General features: G+C 44.7%; 2 protein-coding genes across 3 annotated transcripts in view; one reads left to right on the top strand and one right to left on the bottom strand.

Moving 5' to 3' along the window:
- The window catches only part of FNTB (farnesyltransferase, CAAX box, beta), a 77,897-nt gene that overhangs the window by 13,130 nt on the left and 44,385 nt on the right, over positions 1-20,382 (top strand). The window contains exons 2-4 of the mRNA XM_025392258.1: positions 6,153-6,217; positions 14,456-14,528; positions 17,769-17,860. Coding sequence (XP_025248043.1) covers positions 6,153-6,217; positions 14,456-14,528; positions 17,769-17,860 — 230 coding nt within the window. The remainder of the gene's footprint in view (positions 1-6,152; positions 6,218-14,455; positions 14,529-17,768; positions 17,861-20,382) is intronic.
- MAX (MYC associated factor X) overlaps positions 7,999-20,382 on the bottom strand; it is a 97,158-nt gene continuing 84,774 nt past the window's right edge. For both annotated transcript variants that reach the window (XM_025392271.1, XM_025392269.1), the window contains one exon: positions 7,999-8,162. In XM_025392271.1, coding sequence (XP_025248056.1) covers positions 8,082-8,162 — 81 coding nt within the window. In that variant the 3' untranslated portion in view covers positions 7,999-8,081. The remainder of the gene's footprint in view (positions 8,163-20,382) is intronic.

The following is a 20,382-nucleotide window of genomic DNA, read 5'->3' on the forward strand; positions in this document are numbered from 1 at the left end:
TTTGTCAGGATTTTTAAACACAAATGACTCCATTTTGATTCTGACAGTGTTCACAAACATTAGCTTTGCATCAGAATCCACTGGAGGACTTGTGAAAAGAAGTCGGCTGGACCCCGCCCGCTAAGTAGGTCTCTGCTGAGAATACCTGAGAATTTACATTTCAAACAAGTTTAGCTTAGTTTCTGGAGAACCTGTTTCTTGAGTAAGAGGAATGGTTTCTGTGATTCATAGCAGCATTATTCCTAATAGCCAAAAAATGGAAACAGCCAAAATGTCCACCAACTGATAAACTGGTAAACGAAATGTGATATATCTACACAATGGAATATTATTTGGTGAAATAATGTGAATAAAAAGAAATGGAGTACTGGTACATGCTACAGCATAGATGAGCTTTGAAAACATGTTTGTGAAAGAAGCCAGCTGCAAAGGACCACAGCTTTTATGATTCCATTTATATACAATTCCAGACAGGTAAATTTATAGAGATAGAAAGTAAACTAATGGGCCAGGCATGGTGGCTCATGCCTGTAATCCCAGTACTTTGGGAGGCAAAGGCGCGCACAGATCACTTGAGGTCAGGAGTTCAAGACCAACCTGGCCAACGTGGCAAAACCCTGTCTCTACTAAAAATACAAAAAATTAGCTGGGCATGGTCGTGGGTGCCTGTAATCCCAGCTACTTAGGAGGAGAATCGTTTGAACTTGGGAGGCAGAGGTTGAAATGAGCCGAAATCACACCACTGCACTCCAGCCTGGGCAAGAGTGAGACTCCATCTCAAAAACAAAGAAAGTAAATTAATGGTTAGCAGTGGGGAGAATGATAAATTGGATTTGATGCTTAAGAGGTGTGGGGTTACTTTTCGGGGAAGTGAAATGTTCTATAATTGATGGTAATGGATGCACAAATCTATGAATATGCTAGAAGTCATTGATTTGTGCAGTTTAAATGAGTGAGTTGAATGGTATATGAATTATATCTCAATAAAGCTGTTAAAAAATACACTAGTTCTTAGTTCTCCATGGGACCTGTTAAGAAAAAAAAGAGAGGCCGGGCGCGGTGGCTCAAGCCTGTAATCCCAGCACTTTGGGAGGCCGAGGCGGGCGGATCACGAGGTCAGGAGATCGAGACCATCCTGGCTAACATGGTGAAACCCCGTCTCTACTAAAAATACAAAAAACTAGCCGGGCGTGGTGGCGGGCGCCTGTAGTCCCAGCTACTCGGAGGCTGAGGCAGGAGAATGGCCTGAACCTGGGAGGCGGAGCTTGCAGTGAGCCGAGATCGCGCCACTGCACTCCAGCCTGGGTGACACAGCGCGAGACTCCGTCTCAAAAAAAAAAAAAAAAAAAAAAAAGAGAAATATACCAGAATATTACCAGTTCTTAAGAGACAATTATTCATTGTTATGAACAGTTGACCTGTAATACACAGTCATCAGAATTCATAACTTGATTTTTCAGATATGAGTCAGTTACTAACTGCATTAGAAAATCACTTGTTCATTCTGAAGAAATGATTAGGAACACCAAAGAAAAGGACACTATGTTGGGAAAATTTTAAGCATTTTCCACCTTGCGGTATGACATATTTCTATGTTTTTGTCAGGTGTCTTAGCTTAGAAATAAACCTCCATTTTTCTTGCGTAGTACTTGGCTGCTTTCCCGCAAGAAAGCTGAAGATGGGACTTCTGATTAAGGAGTTCCTGGCTGGGAGCTTTCCTGCCTAGGCATCTTAAGTGCCAGGATGCTAAGGGGAAGGTGGGTTCATGCATTAGCCTTTGAATATTATTAAGTCATATGGATTTTAATAGGCTTGTATTGGGATAAAGGAAGTGAATTTTCTTCCCACTTGATTTTGTGTCATTCAGAATTCATTAACTCACTTAGATGAAACAGTACAGTTGGTCCTCCATATCCGTGGGTTCTCCATCTGTGGATTCAGCCAACCACAGATCAAAAATATTTGGAAAAAAAAATTGTATCTGTACTGAATAAGTGCAGACTTATTTTCTCGTTATTATGTTAACCTAAAAGGAAGAAGCTGAGGCAAAGTTAATGTAAGTAGAGAGTTTATTTGGGCCAAGCTTGAAGATTGCAACCCAAGAGCATAGATTCAAGTTGCCCTCATTATACACTCTTAATTAGCAACAGTTACAAGTAGGTTTTTAAAGGACAAGAATAGCCAGGGCCAGGTGCTGTGGCTCATGCCTGTAATCCCAGCACTTTGGGAGACGGAGACCGGTGGATCACGAGGTCAGAAGATTGAGACCATCCTGGCTAACATGGTGAAACCCCGTCTCTACAAAAAATTTTAAAAAAAATCACCAGGCATGGTGGCATGCGCCTGTAGTCCCAGCTACTCTGGAGGCTGAGGCAGGAGAATCACTTGAACCCTAGAGGTGGAGGTTGCAGTGAGCTGAGATGGCGCCACTGTACTCCAGCCTGGCAGAACAAGACTGTCTCAAAAAAAAGAAAAAAAGAATAGTTACCCAAAAAGCTGACTGAAAGAAAAATAAATAAAGGAAAAGAAGAGGCTATTCCTAAATTGTTTACCAAGACTTTACATTAAAATTACATAAGGTATACATTATTCTTTGTATCACAAATTCCAGAAACATGAAGATAATGGATGAGGCAGCTAGGGAGGAATGAAATGCCTTTAAACAACTGCCCCCGGACATGGGTGTTGGAAGCATAAATGAAGTCCTATACTCGGTCTCTCTGGGCCTGATAAATTTTGCATACCTCACATAACTCAGACTGCTCTGAGCTATTCTTTTTTCAATTGCAGTTATATTGTACTAGGAGGTTTTATAAGTAATCTAGAGATGATTTAAAATACAGGCGTGTGCCATATAACAATCAACAGACTACATATACCACAGTGGTCTGGAAAGATGATAGTACTGTATTTTCACTCTACCTTTTTTATGTTTAGATACTTTTAGATAGACAGGTCCTTACTATTGTGTTACATTTGCCTACAGTATTCAATGCAGTAATATGCTGTACAGGTCTGTGGCCCAGGAGCAATAGGCCACACTATACAGCCTACGTGTGTGGTAGGCTGTACCACCCAGGTTGGTGTGAGTATACTCTGATGTTCACACCATGATGAAATCACCTAAGATGGCGTCTCTCAGAATGTGTCCCTGTAGTTAAGCTACTTGTGATTATATGGGAGGGTTGTATAGGTTTTGTGCAAATACTCCAGTATTTTATATCAAGGACTTGAGCATCCACAGATTTTGGTATCCTGGGAGATCCTGGAACCAATCCCCCATGGATACTGAGGGATGATGGTATATCACAGGCAAATCTTTATTTAATGATCTTAGCAATTTCTTGTATATTTTTCTATCTCATTCAGCTTATAGGCATGACTGAGAAATGCAGTCTGTGTTTCATTTAGGCTGGTGCTTTATTTTAGCTGTGTGAGTGTCGGGAATGGAAAAAGAATTATGATGATTCTGGGACAACTTTCTTATTTCTGCCAAGTCAGATTCTCATGGTGACGTCAGTCTGTTTTTTGAAGTATTGTAACCTTTTAAACAGATCATCCCTCAAATTCATGTTCAGAAGCAAATATCAAAGCATGTTCTAAAACCAGATGTAAATTAATTTTAGATTGGCTGCCATTTTAGATGATTCATATCACTCTTCCCCTCATCATCACAGATAATTCTTGCATGCTTCTCAAAGGGACTAGGAGCTCTACCTCAATGGGTGTTTCAGAAATAAATGACTCATTTTTGAAGTTTCCCAGGGAGATATTTATGTATCTTGAAATCTCAACAAAAACATGTCTCACTACAAAGATTAGGAATGCCAAGGAAGGTGAATCCCAGTCCTATTAACCAGACCCTCCCTCATTACTATACCTTGTATACAGGAGCTCTCCCATGAGACCACATTGTGACCACAACCGTTGCCTGAACCACTCAGCAAGTCAGTACACCAAGGGGTTGGCTGGGCGTGGTGGCTCATGCCTGTAATCCTAGCACTTTGGGAGGCTGAGGTGGGTGGATCACCTGACGTCAGGAGTTCGAGACCAGCCTGGCCAACACGGTGAAAGCCTGCCTCTACTAAAAATACAAAAATTAGCTGGGCGGGGTGGTGGGCACCTGTTATCCTAGCTACTTGGGAGGCTGAGGCAGGACAATCTCTTGAAACCGAGAGGCGGAGGTTGCCGTGAGCCAAGATCGCGCCACTGTACTCCAGCCTGGGTGACAGAGACTCCGTCTCAAAAAAAAAAAAAAGATGGGGGTTGCAGCAGAGAAGGAGGTTTAGTCATAGGGTCACCTCATGAGGAGATGGGAAGAATCCTCAAACTCTCCTTTGAGTAATTTGGGGTTAGGGCTTTTAAGGGTTTTGGAGTAGGCTGAAGTGTGGAGTGTGGAGTTTGTTGATTGGTTGAAAAATGTAGGGTGAAGTCATTGACAGGGAGATAAGGAAGCTGTATTCTCAGGCAGATTCTGTTCCTCTGTGGGGGTTTTCAAACTGATTGCTGGACTTCAAAGTCTGAAAAACATCTTAGATGATCCTTAAACAAAAGTGAGACAGAGTCTCGCTCTGTAGCCCAGGCTGGAGTACAGTGGCTGGATCTCCGCTCACTGCAAGCTCCGCCTCCCGGGTTCATGCCATTCTCCTGCCTCAGCCTCCCGAGTAGCTGGGACTACAGGCGCCTGCCACCTCGCCCGGCTAGTTTTTTGTATTTTTAATAGAGATGGGATTTCGTCGTGTTAGCCAGGATGGTCTCGATCTCCTGACCTCGTGATCCGCCCGTCTTGGCTTCCCAAGTTGCTGGGATTACAGGCTTGAGCCACCGCGCCTGGCAACAAAAGTCTTAGGATTCTAATGTCAGATATCCTGGCTCTATAGGAATGATGGGATACAAATGGTCAGACTTTTAGCAACCAGGAAGTGGGCTGAAGTGCAGCCTGATTCATGCTTAATTGTAACTGTATTTCTGTCCAGAACCCAGCCTGCAATTTTTGTCAACCATGTGGGTTGGTTTTAGCATTGTGGTTTGGTCTTCAGAAGAGAAAGATCTGATTTCTTTTGTGACCTTTCTGAGATCCTTCATTTTATGGGACTGTGGAGTCCTGTGCATGACGTAGGACCAGAATTTGCTATTTGTTTTGGTGTTTCAACAATTGATGTTATAAATCTCCCAAATGATTTTAATATTTTAACTGTTCAGTTTTACAATAAGAAGCATGACTGTTGGCAGAAACTAATTATGTATTTGAGAGTGGTGAGTTAATGAACATCCAAACAACTTCATAGAGCAGGAAGAATACATATTTGAAGTGGAGGGGAGAAAAAAAATCATTTTCCCTCTACCCTTCTAATTTCTGGGCTGGAACCTCTATAACAAAACACCAGGGTAACAAAAGAAAAACAAGCAGAAGTTTGTTAACGTGTATACTTCATGTATACATAGGAGATACCCAGGGGAAAATGAGTAATTCTGAAAGAGGTGATCTAGAACTCCAGCTTATATAGCATTTTCAACTAAAAACAGAGAAGTTTGTGGGGGAAGCCAGTTATGGGGAGGTGAACAGGACAAGTATGGTAAATAAGAGTAAGGTTTGTTTTGCAGATTTCAGTAGGTGCCTTCTCCATTGATAATAGTTTCCTCTGAGTTAGTCATCCTTCTCTTTTGGTACAGAGAGGGAAACACTCTCACAAATGAAGATTTCCTTTATAGATGTCAATTTCCCTCACAGACTGGTATACTCTGTTTTCAGAGCTTCTCCTGTAGCTGCAGTTTCTCAAAATAATCCTTATGCCGTTGAGGCATATTTCGGGGTGGCATATGGTCTCCTACACAAGCAAGAGACATCTGTCTTTATCTGCTCTCAGAGTAACTAGTGCCAGGGAACCAAACACCAAAACTGCCATTAGTTTGGATATTATGGATTCGGTTTCTGGAAAAGTCCATTGTGATGCCAACATGGTACAGGGGATTCCCTCTTGCCTTGTCCTAAGCCTGTCATCCTGCAGAACCCCTGTCTTAACAGTACTATGAAGTTCCAAACCATACCAACCAACCCTCGCCAATAGGCATTTGTGGCAATAGGAAGAAAAAGCTGATGGAGGTCTCATCTGTATTTGTTTTCTCTCTCCTATCTCCTGCATCCTTTCCAGGCAAAAGTAGAAGAAAAGATCCAAGAGGTCTTCAGTTCTTACAAGTTCAACCACCTTGTACCAAGGTAAGCTGTGGTTAGGAGTTTGAGGGGATCTGGGAAAGCACCATCCTGCGTAAGCCTTTCTTCTTTCCTCCTTGAGGGAATCTAACCACGGGGAGCATCTGCTGCAGTAATGGTGTTTCTTGTCCTTGTGGCTACCTGGATATGCTATGACCCCCTCTCCTCCCTCTGGTAGAATACTGTTTAGAGCGATTCTCCACTGGAGCTGAGTTGCTAGGTGTTACCTGGGGTCTGGATTCTGAGGTCTGAAGATGGAGAGGGGAATTCCAGGTTTTTGTTTAGTGGTGGCCTGCTGCTCTGGTCTTCAGATGAGAACTCTCAGGTTTTTCTTTTTCTTTCTTTTTCTTTTTTTTTGAGACAGAGTTTCACTCTTGTTGCCCAGGCTGGGGTGCAGTGGCATGATCTCGGCTCCCTGGAACCTCCGCCTCCTAGGTTCAAGTGATTCTCCTGCCTCAGCTTCTCAAGAAGCTGGGATTACAGGCGCCTACCACCACACTTGGCTAATTTTTGTATTTTTAGTAGAGACAGGGTTTCACCGTGTTGGCCAGTCTGATCTTAAACTCCTGACTTCAGGTAATATACCCGCCTCAGCCTCCCAAAGTGCTGGGATTACAGGCATGAGCCACCGTGCCCGGCCCAGATTTTTCTTTTTCGTATTGCACTTTGAAACACGTTTAGAGTTCAGGGAGATGGCAAGGGATGGATTTCTTTGATGTAGATTATTATTTGACTGGAAAAACATGGGAAGTTTGAGTTTCTCCATGTCTGCTCCCTGTTAGTAATTGTGTAGCATATCCCAAGGATGAAATTTCAAACAAGAAATAGAATGCCTTTTGTTTTCCTTGGAGCTTAGCAAGTTGAAGTCTTCTGAGTCCTGTTAGGTCAGGTATTTTGAAAAGGGAATTATAGGAAGAAATTTATTATTTAATTTGAACCTTTATTTTCTCTTCCAGTGTTTTGTAATATGTCACACTAGAATTTCATAAGGTTATTTCATTCTCGTATTAGTACTTCTCATGCAGTCACAGATTCTTTCTTTGAAACTATTATTTGTTACATTTCCAGCCATCAAAATTGATCAGTAGCCTAAAACTGTGTGGTCACCATTTTATCTTAATGATGGAACTTACTTCCTTTCTTCCTTCCTTCTTCTCTCTTTCTTTCTTTCTTTCTTTCTTTCTTTCTTTCTTTCTTTCTTTCTCTCTCTCTCTTTCTTTCTCTCTCTCTCTTTTTTTCTCTCTCTCTCTTTCTCTCTTTCTCTCTCTCTCTCTTTCTCACTTTCTTTCCTTTCTGTCTGTCTTGTCTTGTCCTGTCCTGTCCTGTGCTGTCCTGCCCTGCCTTGCCCTGTCTTGCTCTGTTGCCCAGGCTGGAGTGCAGTACCCTGATCATAGCCCACAACAGCCTTGAACTCCTGTGAATCCTTTCAGTACAGCCTCCCCAGTAGTTGGGACTATAGGAATGCATCACCATGCCTAGCTTATTTTTATTTTTATTTTTTGTAGAGATGGGGGTCTCACTGTGTTGCTCAGGCTTGTCTTGAACTCCTGGCCTCAAGCAGTCCTCCCAAAGTACTGAGATTACAGCTGTGAGCCACGGCACCTGGCCAAGAGAACACTTTTCCTTGACATCTCTGAACAAAGTGTGGTTAGGCCACTGGCTGATTCACTCTGGTTGGGAAGTCAGTCGCAGGTCTGAAGTTCAGCCTTTCCTCCTTCCTCATGTCTCTTGACTTCTTGAGATCTCCTAACAGACTCAATCCTAGCAAGTCAGTGTCTAGGTACTACGCTTACTAGAACATTATAAATGGGTCCAACTTTGTTACCTTTTTTTTTTTTTTGCCACTTTTTCCTTAAGAAACTTTTTCTGATTAGCCATGGCAGAAAACAGTTGGAAGAGGCAAGTGTTCATAGGGAAAGACAGGTGGGAGGGTTAACTTCATCTTCCTTCCCTGGGGAAGGAAAGGAGGAAAAGTATCAGCTTAGTAGTATAGTCTTTCCCTTAACTGCTAAACCAAATCTCTGCATTAACCCAATGCTCTGACCTCAATAAAATGAATTATTCCTCTTGTCATGAGACACAGCTAGAGATTAGCAAATGACGCCATTTATTTAAACAGCTTGGGAGAACAGCACTCTTAAATATAACGGTATCCTTGGCAGTTCGCTGCCCCTAGGCACAAGCTGGTTCAAGCTTAGCTTCCCCAGAGGGGACAAGACTTCATCATGGTGAGGGTGTGGGTGATTGCTTTCAGAGGGGCTTTGTTGTTGTAGTTGAAGCCGATGACTCACCCGATTGGACTGAGTTACTGTCTACTGCCTGGGCTCTGGGGACACACAACCTCTGTTTCCTACACGAACCTTTGATGATTTGACATTCCCTTTTCATTTACCATCAGGATAGAGCCCTTGGTCTCTTTCATTCATTTTTGAAAATTTGTTTTTCCTTAGCTCATGAGCTGAAGAAAGACTTTTATTCACACTGAGATATGAGGGGAAATGGGAGGTTATAGTCTGGGAGGAAGCAGTTGTTTTTTGGGAGCGATGGTAGATGATATTAAAGGAGTGAAATCCCCTGATTCATAGATAGTAGGTCAGGTATGGGTGGGGAAAAAAATGTGTTCCTCCTGGGCTTGGATCCTTGTGGAAATAGAATATATCAGGGCTCTGGGTTAGTTTCAGGAATTTCACAATTACCCATTTTATCATTGTTGCCTATGAAATTGAGTGTTTTAAAGGATGCTAATTCATATTGGAGATACTATACATTTTGACTGAATGGCTGAGTATATAAATCAACATATCAATATAAAGCTGAAGCCAAACATCACCATCATAGAATGAGTGAGGATATAAGAATAAATTAGAAAATTTATGGGAACTTTAAATTATTATCACAGTCTCAATATTTAACATCTTAATAGCCAAAATTTTAAAGTCTGACACTTTAATGCAGGAAGTAACCTTCACTGTTAGCTAAAGTGCATGGTCAGCTGTTAGCAGTAAATCTAGACGGCAGGGCTTGTTTGTGTGTCTGAGGTCATGATGCTGATCAAGTGGGACAGACTCACACACACGCCCAGGACCACAGACCACGCACAGGTCCAGGGATGCCTGTGATGATGCTGAAGTCGGCATTTGCCTTTTCAGCATTCCAGGGCCAAAGTTGAATAGCAGACTGGGCTCAAAGTCAAGGCTGTAGCTGAATGTCAGTACATTCTACAATTAATCCCCTTCCCAGAAATTATTTTCTTCTCTAAAGTTGAGACTGTCTACCTGGAGTGAGGTAGTCAGTCCCAAGGAACTTTTTGACCATGCTGCTTTTCATGGTTTTGTTTATTCATGTCCTGCTTTCCCATGAAAATTCATTTTTTCTTCCCTGTGGGTATTGTCACGGTTTCACACCCTTTTGAATGTACCCTTTTGCATGTATCACCTTGGCTTTAATAAGAAACCTGAAATGCATAAACTACACAGATGCCTATCTCACATGTAATTTTAAATTTGTTTTCTCCTGGGCACAGGAGCCTGGTGCTCCTCAGAAGTGAGAAATATTGATAATGTCCCTGTGCTAATAGAGCCCTGGAGGTTAAGTGCTGGCAATGGCTCTGAAGCCGGAATACTCTGAGTTAAAGTTCTCAAGGCAGGTCTCTCACAGGCACCTGCTTAGCTCCCGGGTTTTCTGCCATTCCTGTATGTGATACAATTTTAGAATTTCCCAGATCCTGAGCAGGTAGAGGATGTATTCTCTTCTTCTTATTGTTCTTTCCAAGGTCTTACAAATAAATTCACCTTTCCTCAATTGCTTTATTACTTACATGCCAGGTGCTTATTTTTTGACTAGAGAGGCCCCTGGCTTTAGTGAGTTTAGAAAGTCCCCAGGAACCAGCAATGGACTGAATCTCCTGTCCTCTCATCTGTCACAATCAAATGCATGTTTCCCAGGATGGCCCAGGTTTGCAGGGAGGAAGTGGCTTTGCTGTCATTCCATTCTGCTGCCTTTGTGATCCTTTCAGCATCAGTATCTAGAGAGTCTCCAAAGGACAGGACACTCTGCTGGGCTGAGGGAAGCCAGCATGAGCAAGGCTAGCCCTGGGCCTGCCCCTGCTGGGCTCTTAGTCTAGTGGGGGAGGTGGATATTAAACAAATGAACACAAATACACAGTTACCAATGGGATAGTTTGAGAGAGAGAATCGCTGGGAGAATCTTTTTTTTTTTTTTGAAACGGAGTCTCAGGTTGTCGCCCAGGCTGGAGTGCAGTGGCGCAATCTCGGCTCACTGCAAGCTCCGCCTCCCGGGTTCACGCCATTCTCCTGCCTCACCCTCCTGAGTAGCTGGGACTACAGGCGCCCGCCACCGCGCCCGGCTAATTTTTTTTGTATTTTTTTTTAGTAGAGACGGGGTTTCACTGTGGTCTCAATCTCCTGACCTTGTGATCCGCCCGCCTCGGCCTCCCGAAGTGCTGGGATTACAGGCGTGAGCCACCGCGCCCGGCCAAGAGAGAGAATCGCTGGGAGAATCTAATTTGGATTGGGAAGTTGGGGAAGGCTTCTTAGAGAAAGTGACATTTAAGCTGAATCTGTAGGTGGAATAGGGGTGGCTAACTTAAAGGATGGGGAGAGTGTTCCAGGCAGAGGGAACAGCATGTGGTAAAGCCAGGAACGGAGCTCAAAGAAGGCAGCATGACCAGAGCTCAGGGGTGGAGATGAGGTTGGAGAGTAATGTGGGTGGAGGCACATTGCGAAGAGTCTGGAAGCCCGGTGGGCTCACCCCTCATTAGAAATACTATTTAAATCATTACCCAATACACACAGATGTGCAAGTTCCTTCTCAGACAGTGGAAACCTGACTTCCTGTAGCCTTAATAGATTTACCCACTTGCTCTCCTGTCACCCTCTGCACAGTGACACGGGGGCCCTCCTCATCTACTTGAGCTGACACCCTGCGTCCAACCCTGCACCCCCTCAAGTCCTGCATGAAGCCTCTCTTATTCTCCATGTAATTGAATGGTTTTGGGGCTGAATTGTTCAGGTAAAAATAGGAAGAGCTCTATCTTTTCTTAACTTCCTACACAGAAAAGATTTTTGGATAGAGGTGAGTTGAGAATGAAGGACGGGAGAGGGTATTAGCTTGAGCTGCCATAACACAGTATCACAGATGGGGCACAGTAAACCACAGAGATTTATTTTCTCACAGTTCTGGAGGCCAGAAGTCTAAGACCAAGGTGTCAGCAGGCTTGGTTTCTCCTGAGGCTGCTGACTGGCTTCACCAACATGTTACACTTCTTAATTTCACTGGCCCTTCGCTAACTGCCTTATAATCCTTTTATTCGTCTCATGTAGATTCCCTAACATACCCACCACTGTGGCCATTCCACAGCTCTCCCACCATCTTGACTCCTAGTTCCTGAGAAAATCGAGGTTGACCCATCTGAATTTCCTGTTTCCTCCTTCCCACATCAGAGTCCTGTATTTCGCTAGCTTCGAACCCATCATTTCTTGCTCCAAGAATGTAGAATCCTTCCTTCTTCCAGGCTCACCTCTCCTACTATACTCTCATTCCAGCCCTCCTCCGTCCTCTTTACGGACCTTCCCTGATGGATTTCCTCTGGGCTTTTGCATTTTTAGTGTGGAATTTCTCTGCTTACTGCCTTGTACTTTTGATCCAGCGGAACTAAACTAACTTAAATGTGTCATGATGTTTTCTTCATTTTGCCTGTTTAACTCATGTCCTTCCAGCCTTAGCCTCAATGCTGTTCCCTTTGGAAAGAGTTTTCTGACTCTCCATCTCTTCTCATAGCTGATCACAGTGTTTATTGGACAGGGCTCTGCTTGTCATTTTCACATCTGTGTCCACCTCTGGACTGTCGCTCTAGGGGACAGAGCAGCCTCTACCCCAGTGCTGGATACCCTGCCCACACAGATGAGTGCTCCCTGCATCCTGAGTGGACTTTCCTGAAAGAGAAACTGAGTCTAGCCTTCTCTTGTTTACAATTTGCCTTCACCTCTGCTCTGAATGTTCTTGGAGGTCTCCGGCCCTTCTATGGTTTGCTGTCTTTTCCCTCAGTCTTGCTGCAGCGTCTGCCACTGTTAAACACCTTCCTGAAATTCTGTCCTCCCTGATGGCCTGTGACATGACACTTCCTTTGCTCTTCCCCAGCATATGTAAACTCTGCTGTTTCTCTCCTTCGCTGGCTCTTCGTTCTCCTCTAAACCCTTAGAGATGGGTCTTCCCACAGTTTTGTTTTCAAACTTTTATCTCTGCCCTCTCATCTTCTGTGGCTTCACCTGTCACTTCCATGCAGATAAATGCTTCCCAGTCTGTGTGTGTAACCTGGATCCCTCTCCTGAACCCCATGTGTGTGTCCAGCAGCCTGATTGACATCCCCACCTGAATGCACTTCCAGCATCCTAAAACCCACACATCTGAAAGTCAACTGACCATGGGTCACACGCTAGTTTGGGCCCTAAGTAGCCCCAATTGTGTCAGCTCCTTAGCGCTTCTAACCCTGCCTCCCCACCCCATCTCTCTGCCCACTGCAGTGTTTTCAGTTACTTCAGTTTGTAGACACATACTCAGTACCTACTGTTTTTCTAAAGTGCAGTTCTGATCATTTCTTTTCTCATCTCAAATACCTTCAGGACTTCCCTTTGCCTAGTAAATTGAGTAGAAATACCTCAGTCAGCATCCCAGATTCTTGTTTAAAAAAAAGAAAAAGGGTCCCAGCTGCTTTTCTCCCATTCCTCTTTCATCCCTGTATTGAGGCCAGATTCTCCCACCTGTCACTCCTCTTGCGCGCTTTATACCTGTGCTGCGTAACAGTCATTAGCTACCTGCAGCTATTTAAAGTTGAATTAAAATGTTCTCCTTCTGCCAGGGCCGCTCATCGCACATTCCTCCTTTTTCACACAAACTTTCCTGATCATTCCTTTCTTCATGAGATATCCCCTCTCTTTTGAACCTCAGTAGTATTTTATGTTTTTCCCTTACAAAACCTACCCATTCTTTCCTTGTAGCCATTGATACACTTACCTCGTTTCTAAATTGAAAGTTTTTGAAGTAAAGACTACATGAAGGGTCGGGTGCGGTGGCTCATGCCTGTAATCCCAGCACTTTGGGAGACCGAGGCGGGTGGATCACCTGAGGTCAGGAATTCGACACCAGCCTGGCCAACATGGCAAAACCCTGTCTCTACTAAAAATACAAAAATTAGCTGGACGTGGTGGCATATGCCTATAGTCCCAGCTACTCAGGAGGCTGGGGCAGGAGAATCGCTTGAACCTGGGAGGTGGAGGGTGCAGTGAGCTGAAATCACACCACTGCACTCCAGCCTGAGTGACAGAGCAAGACTCCGTCTCAGGAAAAAAAAAAAAAGACTACATGAAGGCTCTTATTCTGAGCCGAGTACAGTGGGAGTTTGATAAACAATTGTGGAATTGACACCTAGCAAAGGGAATGGTTCTGTTTCCTTTGTTTCTGTAATCCGCAAGCGCAGGGAACATCTTGACAATCTGTGCTTTTTCCTTCCTTCTCTAGTCACACAGGCTCCTTCTGCCAGACCAAGAAAGAAGTGCAGCCTCCATGCTTTGCCCGGCCTGTGCAGGTGGCCATGGGCGGCACATTCCATCTTAAAGCCAGTATTGTTGACTTCAGAGCCAAGGACAGCGACTGGCTGCAGAACACGGTCCTCTGGCCAGGGCTGTGGGTCACACGTGGGAGGTGGAATTTCAGGGAGGGAATAATAGATGGATAACTGAGAGGCAGGCAGGGTACACACTATAGACCTTGAAGAAGTCATCCCAGAAGGGGTAACTGAAATGACAGCGGCTGAGGCAGGGACGTGGCGAGACTCAGATTTAAATTGCTTACAGGATGGGGAGCTACAAAGATATCTGTTCTTAGATGCTGGAGGAAGTTTCTGGGTGGACTGTCAGCCATGCCTGGCTGTGTGTGCGCATTGTGGCTTTTCCGTTAGCCCAAAGTCACTGCCTTTAGGAGACCAAAATCTCACTCAAAATGGCAGCTGGCGTGGTTTTCAGATGCTTTAGAGACATTCAGACAAGAGCTTCTTTTCTCGGGTTTAGTTGCTCTTTGGAACCAGAGAACTTGCTGGTTATCCAATCAGTGACTGCAGAGGGACGTCCTGAAGCTGAATGTGTACCTGTGTGTGTGTATGTGCGTATATGTGCGTGTGGTGGAAGCATAAGCTATTAGAATGGGCTTACAAGCTGTTTGTCTTTCCAGGCTTATTTTGCAGAGGGAGAAGCACTTCCATTATCTGAAAAGAGGCCTTCGACAACTCACAGACGCCTATGAGGTAAACACATTACCCAGGAACTCTTGCTGTCAAATTGTCCAAGTCTTCCTCCTTTTTCTATTTAAACATAAAAGACTGTTGGGGCTGACTTGTTGCAGAGTCACGCTTTGTTCTCTGTGGCTCTGGCAGGAGGTAGAGTACTGTCACAGAGCTGGGACTCCAGCCCTGAAAGGGCAGAACCCAGTTTCTTCTGGAGTGAGGGGAGCACCCTAGATAGGGTGGGGCTTTCTTCTGTTACTAGATGATGAGTGAGGGGTTTGCGTGCTTTATCTAGATCCCCTTGACAGCTGGCTAAAAGCCAGTTACCTGTTCACCCTTAACCCTTTGCCCTATAAGCTGATCTAATTTCTTGCTCATTTGTTGAGGAGTATTGTCCAAACCTGTTAAGTCTGTATCATGGTGGTTACAAATTTTCCAACTTCACCACTTCTTCTAGTACATTACTTTTCATATCTTCATTAAAGAGACAAAAACCCTTTCTTATAATAAGATCTAATTTCTATACTGACTAGAGAACCAGTATAGAGAGTGGCCCTTGCAATTTAACACTTACTATTTAAGAGTAGATCTTAAATATTTCCCAGAGCAACCTCAGGGCTGGGTGGCGGTGGAGAGGGACGGATGTTGGATGGATTGAGGGCAGGCAAAGGGTGAATGTGAACAGGAAGGCTCCAGTCTTTCTGCCCTGCTTAACATAGAGCAGTGTCTCTGTTTTTAATCTGCTTTTTATTTGGGTTCCACATTTGATTATTTGTGGCAATGATTTGCCAACTCAAATGCCTGTGGGGCCCAGGCAGGCAGCATAAATCAGTGAAGTGGGCTGCATGGAGACTGAGGCTAACTGGAGGCCCTGTGCCTTTACTCCGTTCCTGCCCATTGCTGCCATCCAGGAATGCAGACCCAGGGTTGCCTGATCATCTTTTCCCCCCACCCCCCCCCAAATGAAGCTGGAAATCCACGTTTTCACGTGACTCTCCTGACAAATGTTGCAGCTACTTCCAATTAAACAATACGCATCCATGGGCTAGATTTGGCCTGTGGGCTATCAGTTTTCAATCCTTAACTCAAGTCCTCAATAGTTATGATACAGTTGGTACCAATGTCAGCTAACAATTTATTGAACAGTGTGCTGCTGAAAGCTTACCATGCATTCTCTCATTATTTATTTATGAGATGGAGTCTTGTTCTGTTTCCCAGGCTGGAGTGCAGTGGCATGATCTTGGCTCACTGCAACCTCCGCCTCAGGTTCAAACAATTCTCCTGCCTCAGCCTCCTGAGTGACCAGGATTACAGGTGTACACCATCACACCTGGCTAATTTTTGTATTTTTAGTAGAGATGGGGTTTCACCATGTTGGCCAGGCTGGTCTTGAACTCCTGACTTCAAGTGATCCACCTGCCTCAGCCTCCCAAGGCTCTGAGGTTACACGCATGAGCTACTGCACCCAGCTGCATTCTCTTATTTAAATCATATAACTATGTGAGGTAGATCATTCTTTTGTTTTTTGCAGATAATGAAATGGGCATAGCAAAATTAAGTCATTTGCTCAATGGCACATAGCTAGTAAGGTGAAGAGCTGGGATTCAAACTTAGGCTGCATCCCTGGCAGTGTCTTCAGTAGCCCAGCAACCTGCCTTCTAGGTGGCGGGTTAGCCACAGCTTGGGATATCAGCACAGTTTTGAAGAGGGCAGCTTGGGCCAATGGAAAGAACACTAGATTAAGTCTAAAAACCTAGGTTCTTGTCTCAGCTCTGACATTTACTATTTTTATAATCTGAAAAAGGTTAATCTCTGGACCTCATTTATATATTTTAATTTATAAAACTGGGGCAGTACTCCTACCCACCCTGCCTAGCCTTGAATGCTCAATAATCATTTGTGGTTTGATTATGATCAAGAGCTGTCTGCATGTCACCTTTGGAAGCCTTTCCTAGCTCCCCAGGCAGAATTAGTCTCTTCCATGCGCTCCCTCAAAACTCTGTTTCTGCCCATTACAGCATTTCTCCAGGTATATGTACACGTGTTGGTTCCAGAAAGACATGAGGTAACTTATATGTCTGTCCGGTGCTCTCTTCCCCTACAGGTAACCACAGGCATTCTATATCCCAAGCATCTCAAGAACAGAAACCAGGTCGGGCATGGTGGCTCATGCCTGTAATCTCAGCACTTTGGGAGGCTAAGGCAGGTGAATTGCTTCAGCCCAGGAGTTCAAGACCAGCCTGGGCAACATAGTGGGACCCTGTCTCTATAAAAACTTAAAAAATCAGCCAGGCATGGTGGTGTGCGCCCCTAGTCCCAGCTACTTAGGAGGCTGAGGCAGGAGGATTGCTTGAGCCCGGGAGGTTGAGGCTGCAGTGAGCTGAGATCATACCATTGCACTCTAGCCTGGGTGACAGAGCAAGACCCTGTCTCAAAAAAATAAAGAGTAGAAACCAAATTTTATTATCATGCCCCCAGTGTCTAATACAGTGCTTGGCATAAGTAGATACTATCAAATATTTGTTGAATCAGTGGTTGAATTAAGCCAGAAAATCTCTTCAGAGAGTATATATCTCCTTGGTTCTACACTGAGAAAATAGCAGCCCCTAACCTCCTGGCCTGTAGGAAGTCCTCTGCTCAGCCTTCCTTAGATGCTTGCCAGGGAGGGATCCACTGGGTTCAGGGTCACCTTTTCTTTTTAATCCTGTTGTCTTTTTTTTCTTTTCTTTTCTTCTTTTTTTTTTTTCTTTTTTTTTTTTTGAGACGGAGTCTCGCTCTGTCGCCCAGGCTGGAGTGCAGTAGTGCAATCTTGGCTCATTGCAACCTCTGCCTCCTGGGTTCAAGTGATTCTCCTGCCTCAGCCTCCCAAGTAGCTGGAATTACAGGCGCACATCACCATGCCCAGCTAATTTTTGTATTTTTAATAGAGACAGGGTTTTGTCTCTATGTTGGCCAGGCTGGTCTTGAACTCCTGACCTTAAATGATCCCCCCACCTTGGCCTCCCAAAGTGCTGGAATTGCAGGCATGAACCACCGCGCCTGGCCCTGTTATCTTTTTTTTTTTTTTTTTTAACAGATGGTCATTTCAGCTCCTGGCTAAGGCCACAAAGCAAAGTGTCCTTTATTCACTGATTGTTGTTTGAGCAAGGGTGCCCTCCTCCCCCTTGCCAGGCTGCTGGGAGTGAGACAGATACGGCCTTGGCAGCAGTGTCTTGGAGTGATTGTGAATAAGGGATGTTTTCTCTCCTGTCTCTCTCCCAGTGTCTGGATGCCAGCCGCCCATGGCTCTGCTATTGGATCCTGCACAGCTTGGAACTGCTAGATGAACCCATCCCCCAGATAGTGGCTACAGAGTGAGTCTGACTTTGGGAAATCTGGGGTGTTCTCTGAAATATTTTGAGTTTGGGGTTTTGTTTTGTTTCTGTTTTATTTGTTTGGAATGGAAAAAAACAGTGCCACAAAGAAATCCTTGCCCTTCTCATGACCTCCGGCAACTTCCTGAAACTCCTCCACTTTAGAAACCTAATGTAAGCTGGTGGGTAGAACAAGACTTTGAACTTCCAAGAGAAGGATTCTGGTTTCTTCTGTGGTCTTTTCTTTTGGCTCTTGACTCTGGTCTTTGAGAAAAGTCTTAATCATCAACTCTGAGAGACATGATTTTGCCAGAAAGTACAGTATGCATTTGAACAGCTTCTGTGGGGAAGCATGTGCCCGTCTAGTGAACAAAAATGCCTTTGCCTTTCCTACGCACCTCTGTAGAAGTACCTCCCTGCTCCCAGTACTTGGAGGGACCGTGCAGCTCTTGATGGGACTGGACGTGTTACTGGCGTGGCATACAAATGCCGTGACTCTCAGTTTTCCTACACCTGTTTGATGATTAGAGATCCAAGCAACTGAGCTTCTTCCCAAGATCCTTGTACCGATGGCATTCTTGATCTGGCACCTCATTCCCAGATACTCATCACTATTTATATATTAAAGAAGAAAAGACTGATCATGACTCCAGTCCTAGGGATACCTGGAAGAAGAAAGGGCAGCCAGGAATTGGATCTAAGAGATCCGCTGAGAGGCAGAATGGGCTCTAGGCAGCATCTCGAATTTCTCAGCCTCCTCTGGTGCTCCTGAGGGCGAGGCATCTGGGATGAGAGACTTCTGAGCCAGGTTCGTTTCTCCACAGCACAAGGAGGCAGCTGTGCTGGGACACACAGAGGCTAGCCGGGGCCCCTCTCTGGTCACAGAGCCCCTGCCTTGGTCACATTGTCAGGTCAGAAGAACAGAACTGGACATTGTCTCATTCATTCTGTCTTAACAATAACCTCTCATTCTTGACTTCCTGGGCAGGGTGTCTTGTGATGAATGTGGATGGGGAAGATAATAAAGAATTAGGCCATTAACCCTTGTGGTACGTAGGATGCTTTCTGAGGGAGAGGCAAGTGCATTGTTTTGATCATCGGGATGCCACTGCAAGCCTGGCTGCTTCCAGCACTGGAAGGAGAGTTGGACACAGTTTCTGCAGTAACAGGAATTTAATTGTCAAAGAAAGGCTCATGTGGTGTTTTTTTTTTTTTTTTTTTTTTTTTTTTGAGACAGAGTTTCACTCTGTCACCCAGGCTGGGGTGCAGTGGCACAATCTCAGCTCACTGCAGCCTCCACTTCCCGGGTTCAAGTAATTCTCCTGCCTCAGCCTCCTGAGTAGCTGGGATTACAGGCACCCACCACCATGCCCGGCTAATTTTTGTATTTTTAGTAGAAGCAGGCTTTCACCATATTGACCAGGCTGGTCTTGAACTACTGACTTCAGGTGATCCACCCGCCTCGGCCTCCCAAAGTGCTGGGATAACAGGCGTGAGCCACAACATCCAGCCCTGTGTGTTTTAGAAATACCAGCTCGGGGGCCTGGGGATAGTTTGGGACGTTTTCCCTTCACTCCTACATAATCAGGATATTTGGAAAGTTTTCCCTTCACTCCTACACAATGGGAAAGTCGGGTGTGAGAGAAGAAAGAAAAAATGGGGGATTTCTGTGAGCCTCGGTCCGAACACTAGATGGAGGAGGCCGCAGACCCATGAGAAACTGGAAGAGAGAGTCACGGGGTGCCTGAGGTGGAAGCACTTGAGCCAGAATTGACTGAGTTTTTTTCTAGGCTGTGTACTTGGTGTTTTGTAGGGAAGGCTTTTCTGAGGAAGTGTCAGCACCGCTTTTGGGGCAGTGTCACATAGGATGAGAGGAGCCCTTAAAGGGCCTTTCATTGGAAGCAATCTAAATTAAAAAATCAACAGTAGAGAATGTTTAAAAAAATTTTTTTAAATGTAAAGCTGGACGTGGTGGCTCAGGCCTATAATCCCAAGCACTTTGGGAGGTTGAGGTGGGTGGCTCACTTGAGGCCAGGAGTTTGAGACCCGCCTGGCCAACATGGTGAAACTCCATCTCTACTAAAATACAAAAGTTAACCGGGCATGGTGGTACACACCTGTAATCCCAGCTACTTGGGAGGCTGAGGCAGGAGAATCGCTTGGACCCAGGAGGTGGAAGTTGCAGTGAGCCGAGATTGTGTCACTGTACTCCAGTCTGGGTGACAGAGTGACACTCCATCTCAAAAAAATAAATAAATGAAATACATAAATTTAAAAAATAAAACATAAGTCATTTATGGTGCAGTACATTCAATGAAATATAACCATTAAAAAATTTATAAATGTGGCCAGGCATGATCACATCTGTAATCCCAGCACTTTGGGAGGCCAAGGTCAGAGGACCACTGGAGCTCAGGAATTCAAGACCAGTCTGGGCGATATAGTGAGACTCCATCTCAAAAATAAAAATAAAAATAGCTGGGTGTGGTGGTGCACACTTCTAGCTGCTCAGGAGGCCGAGG

Source organism: Theropithecus gelada, chromosome 7b (genome assembly GCF_003255815.1).
Source record: "Theropithecus gelada isolate Dixy chromosome 7b, Tgel_1.0, whole genome shotgun sequence".
Classification (NCBI taxonomy): Eukaryota; Metazoa; Chordata; class Mammalia; order Primates; family Cercopithecidae; genus Theropithecus; species Theropithecus gelada.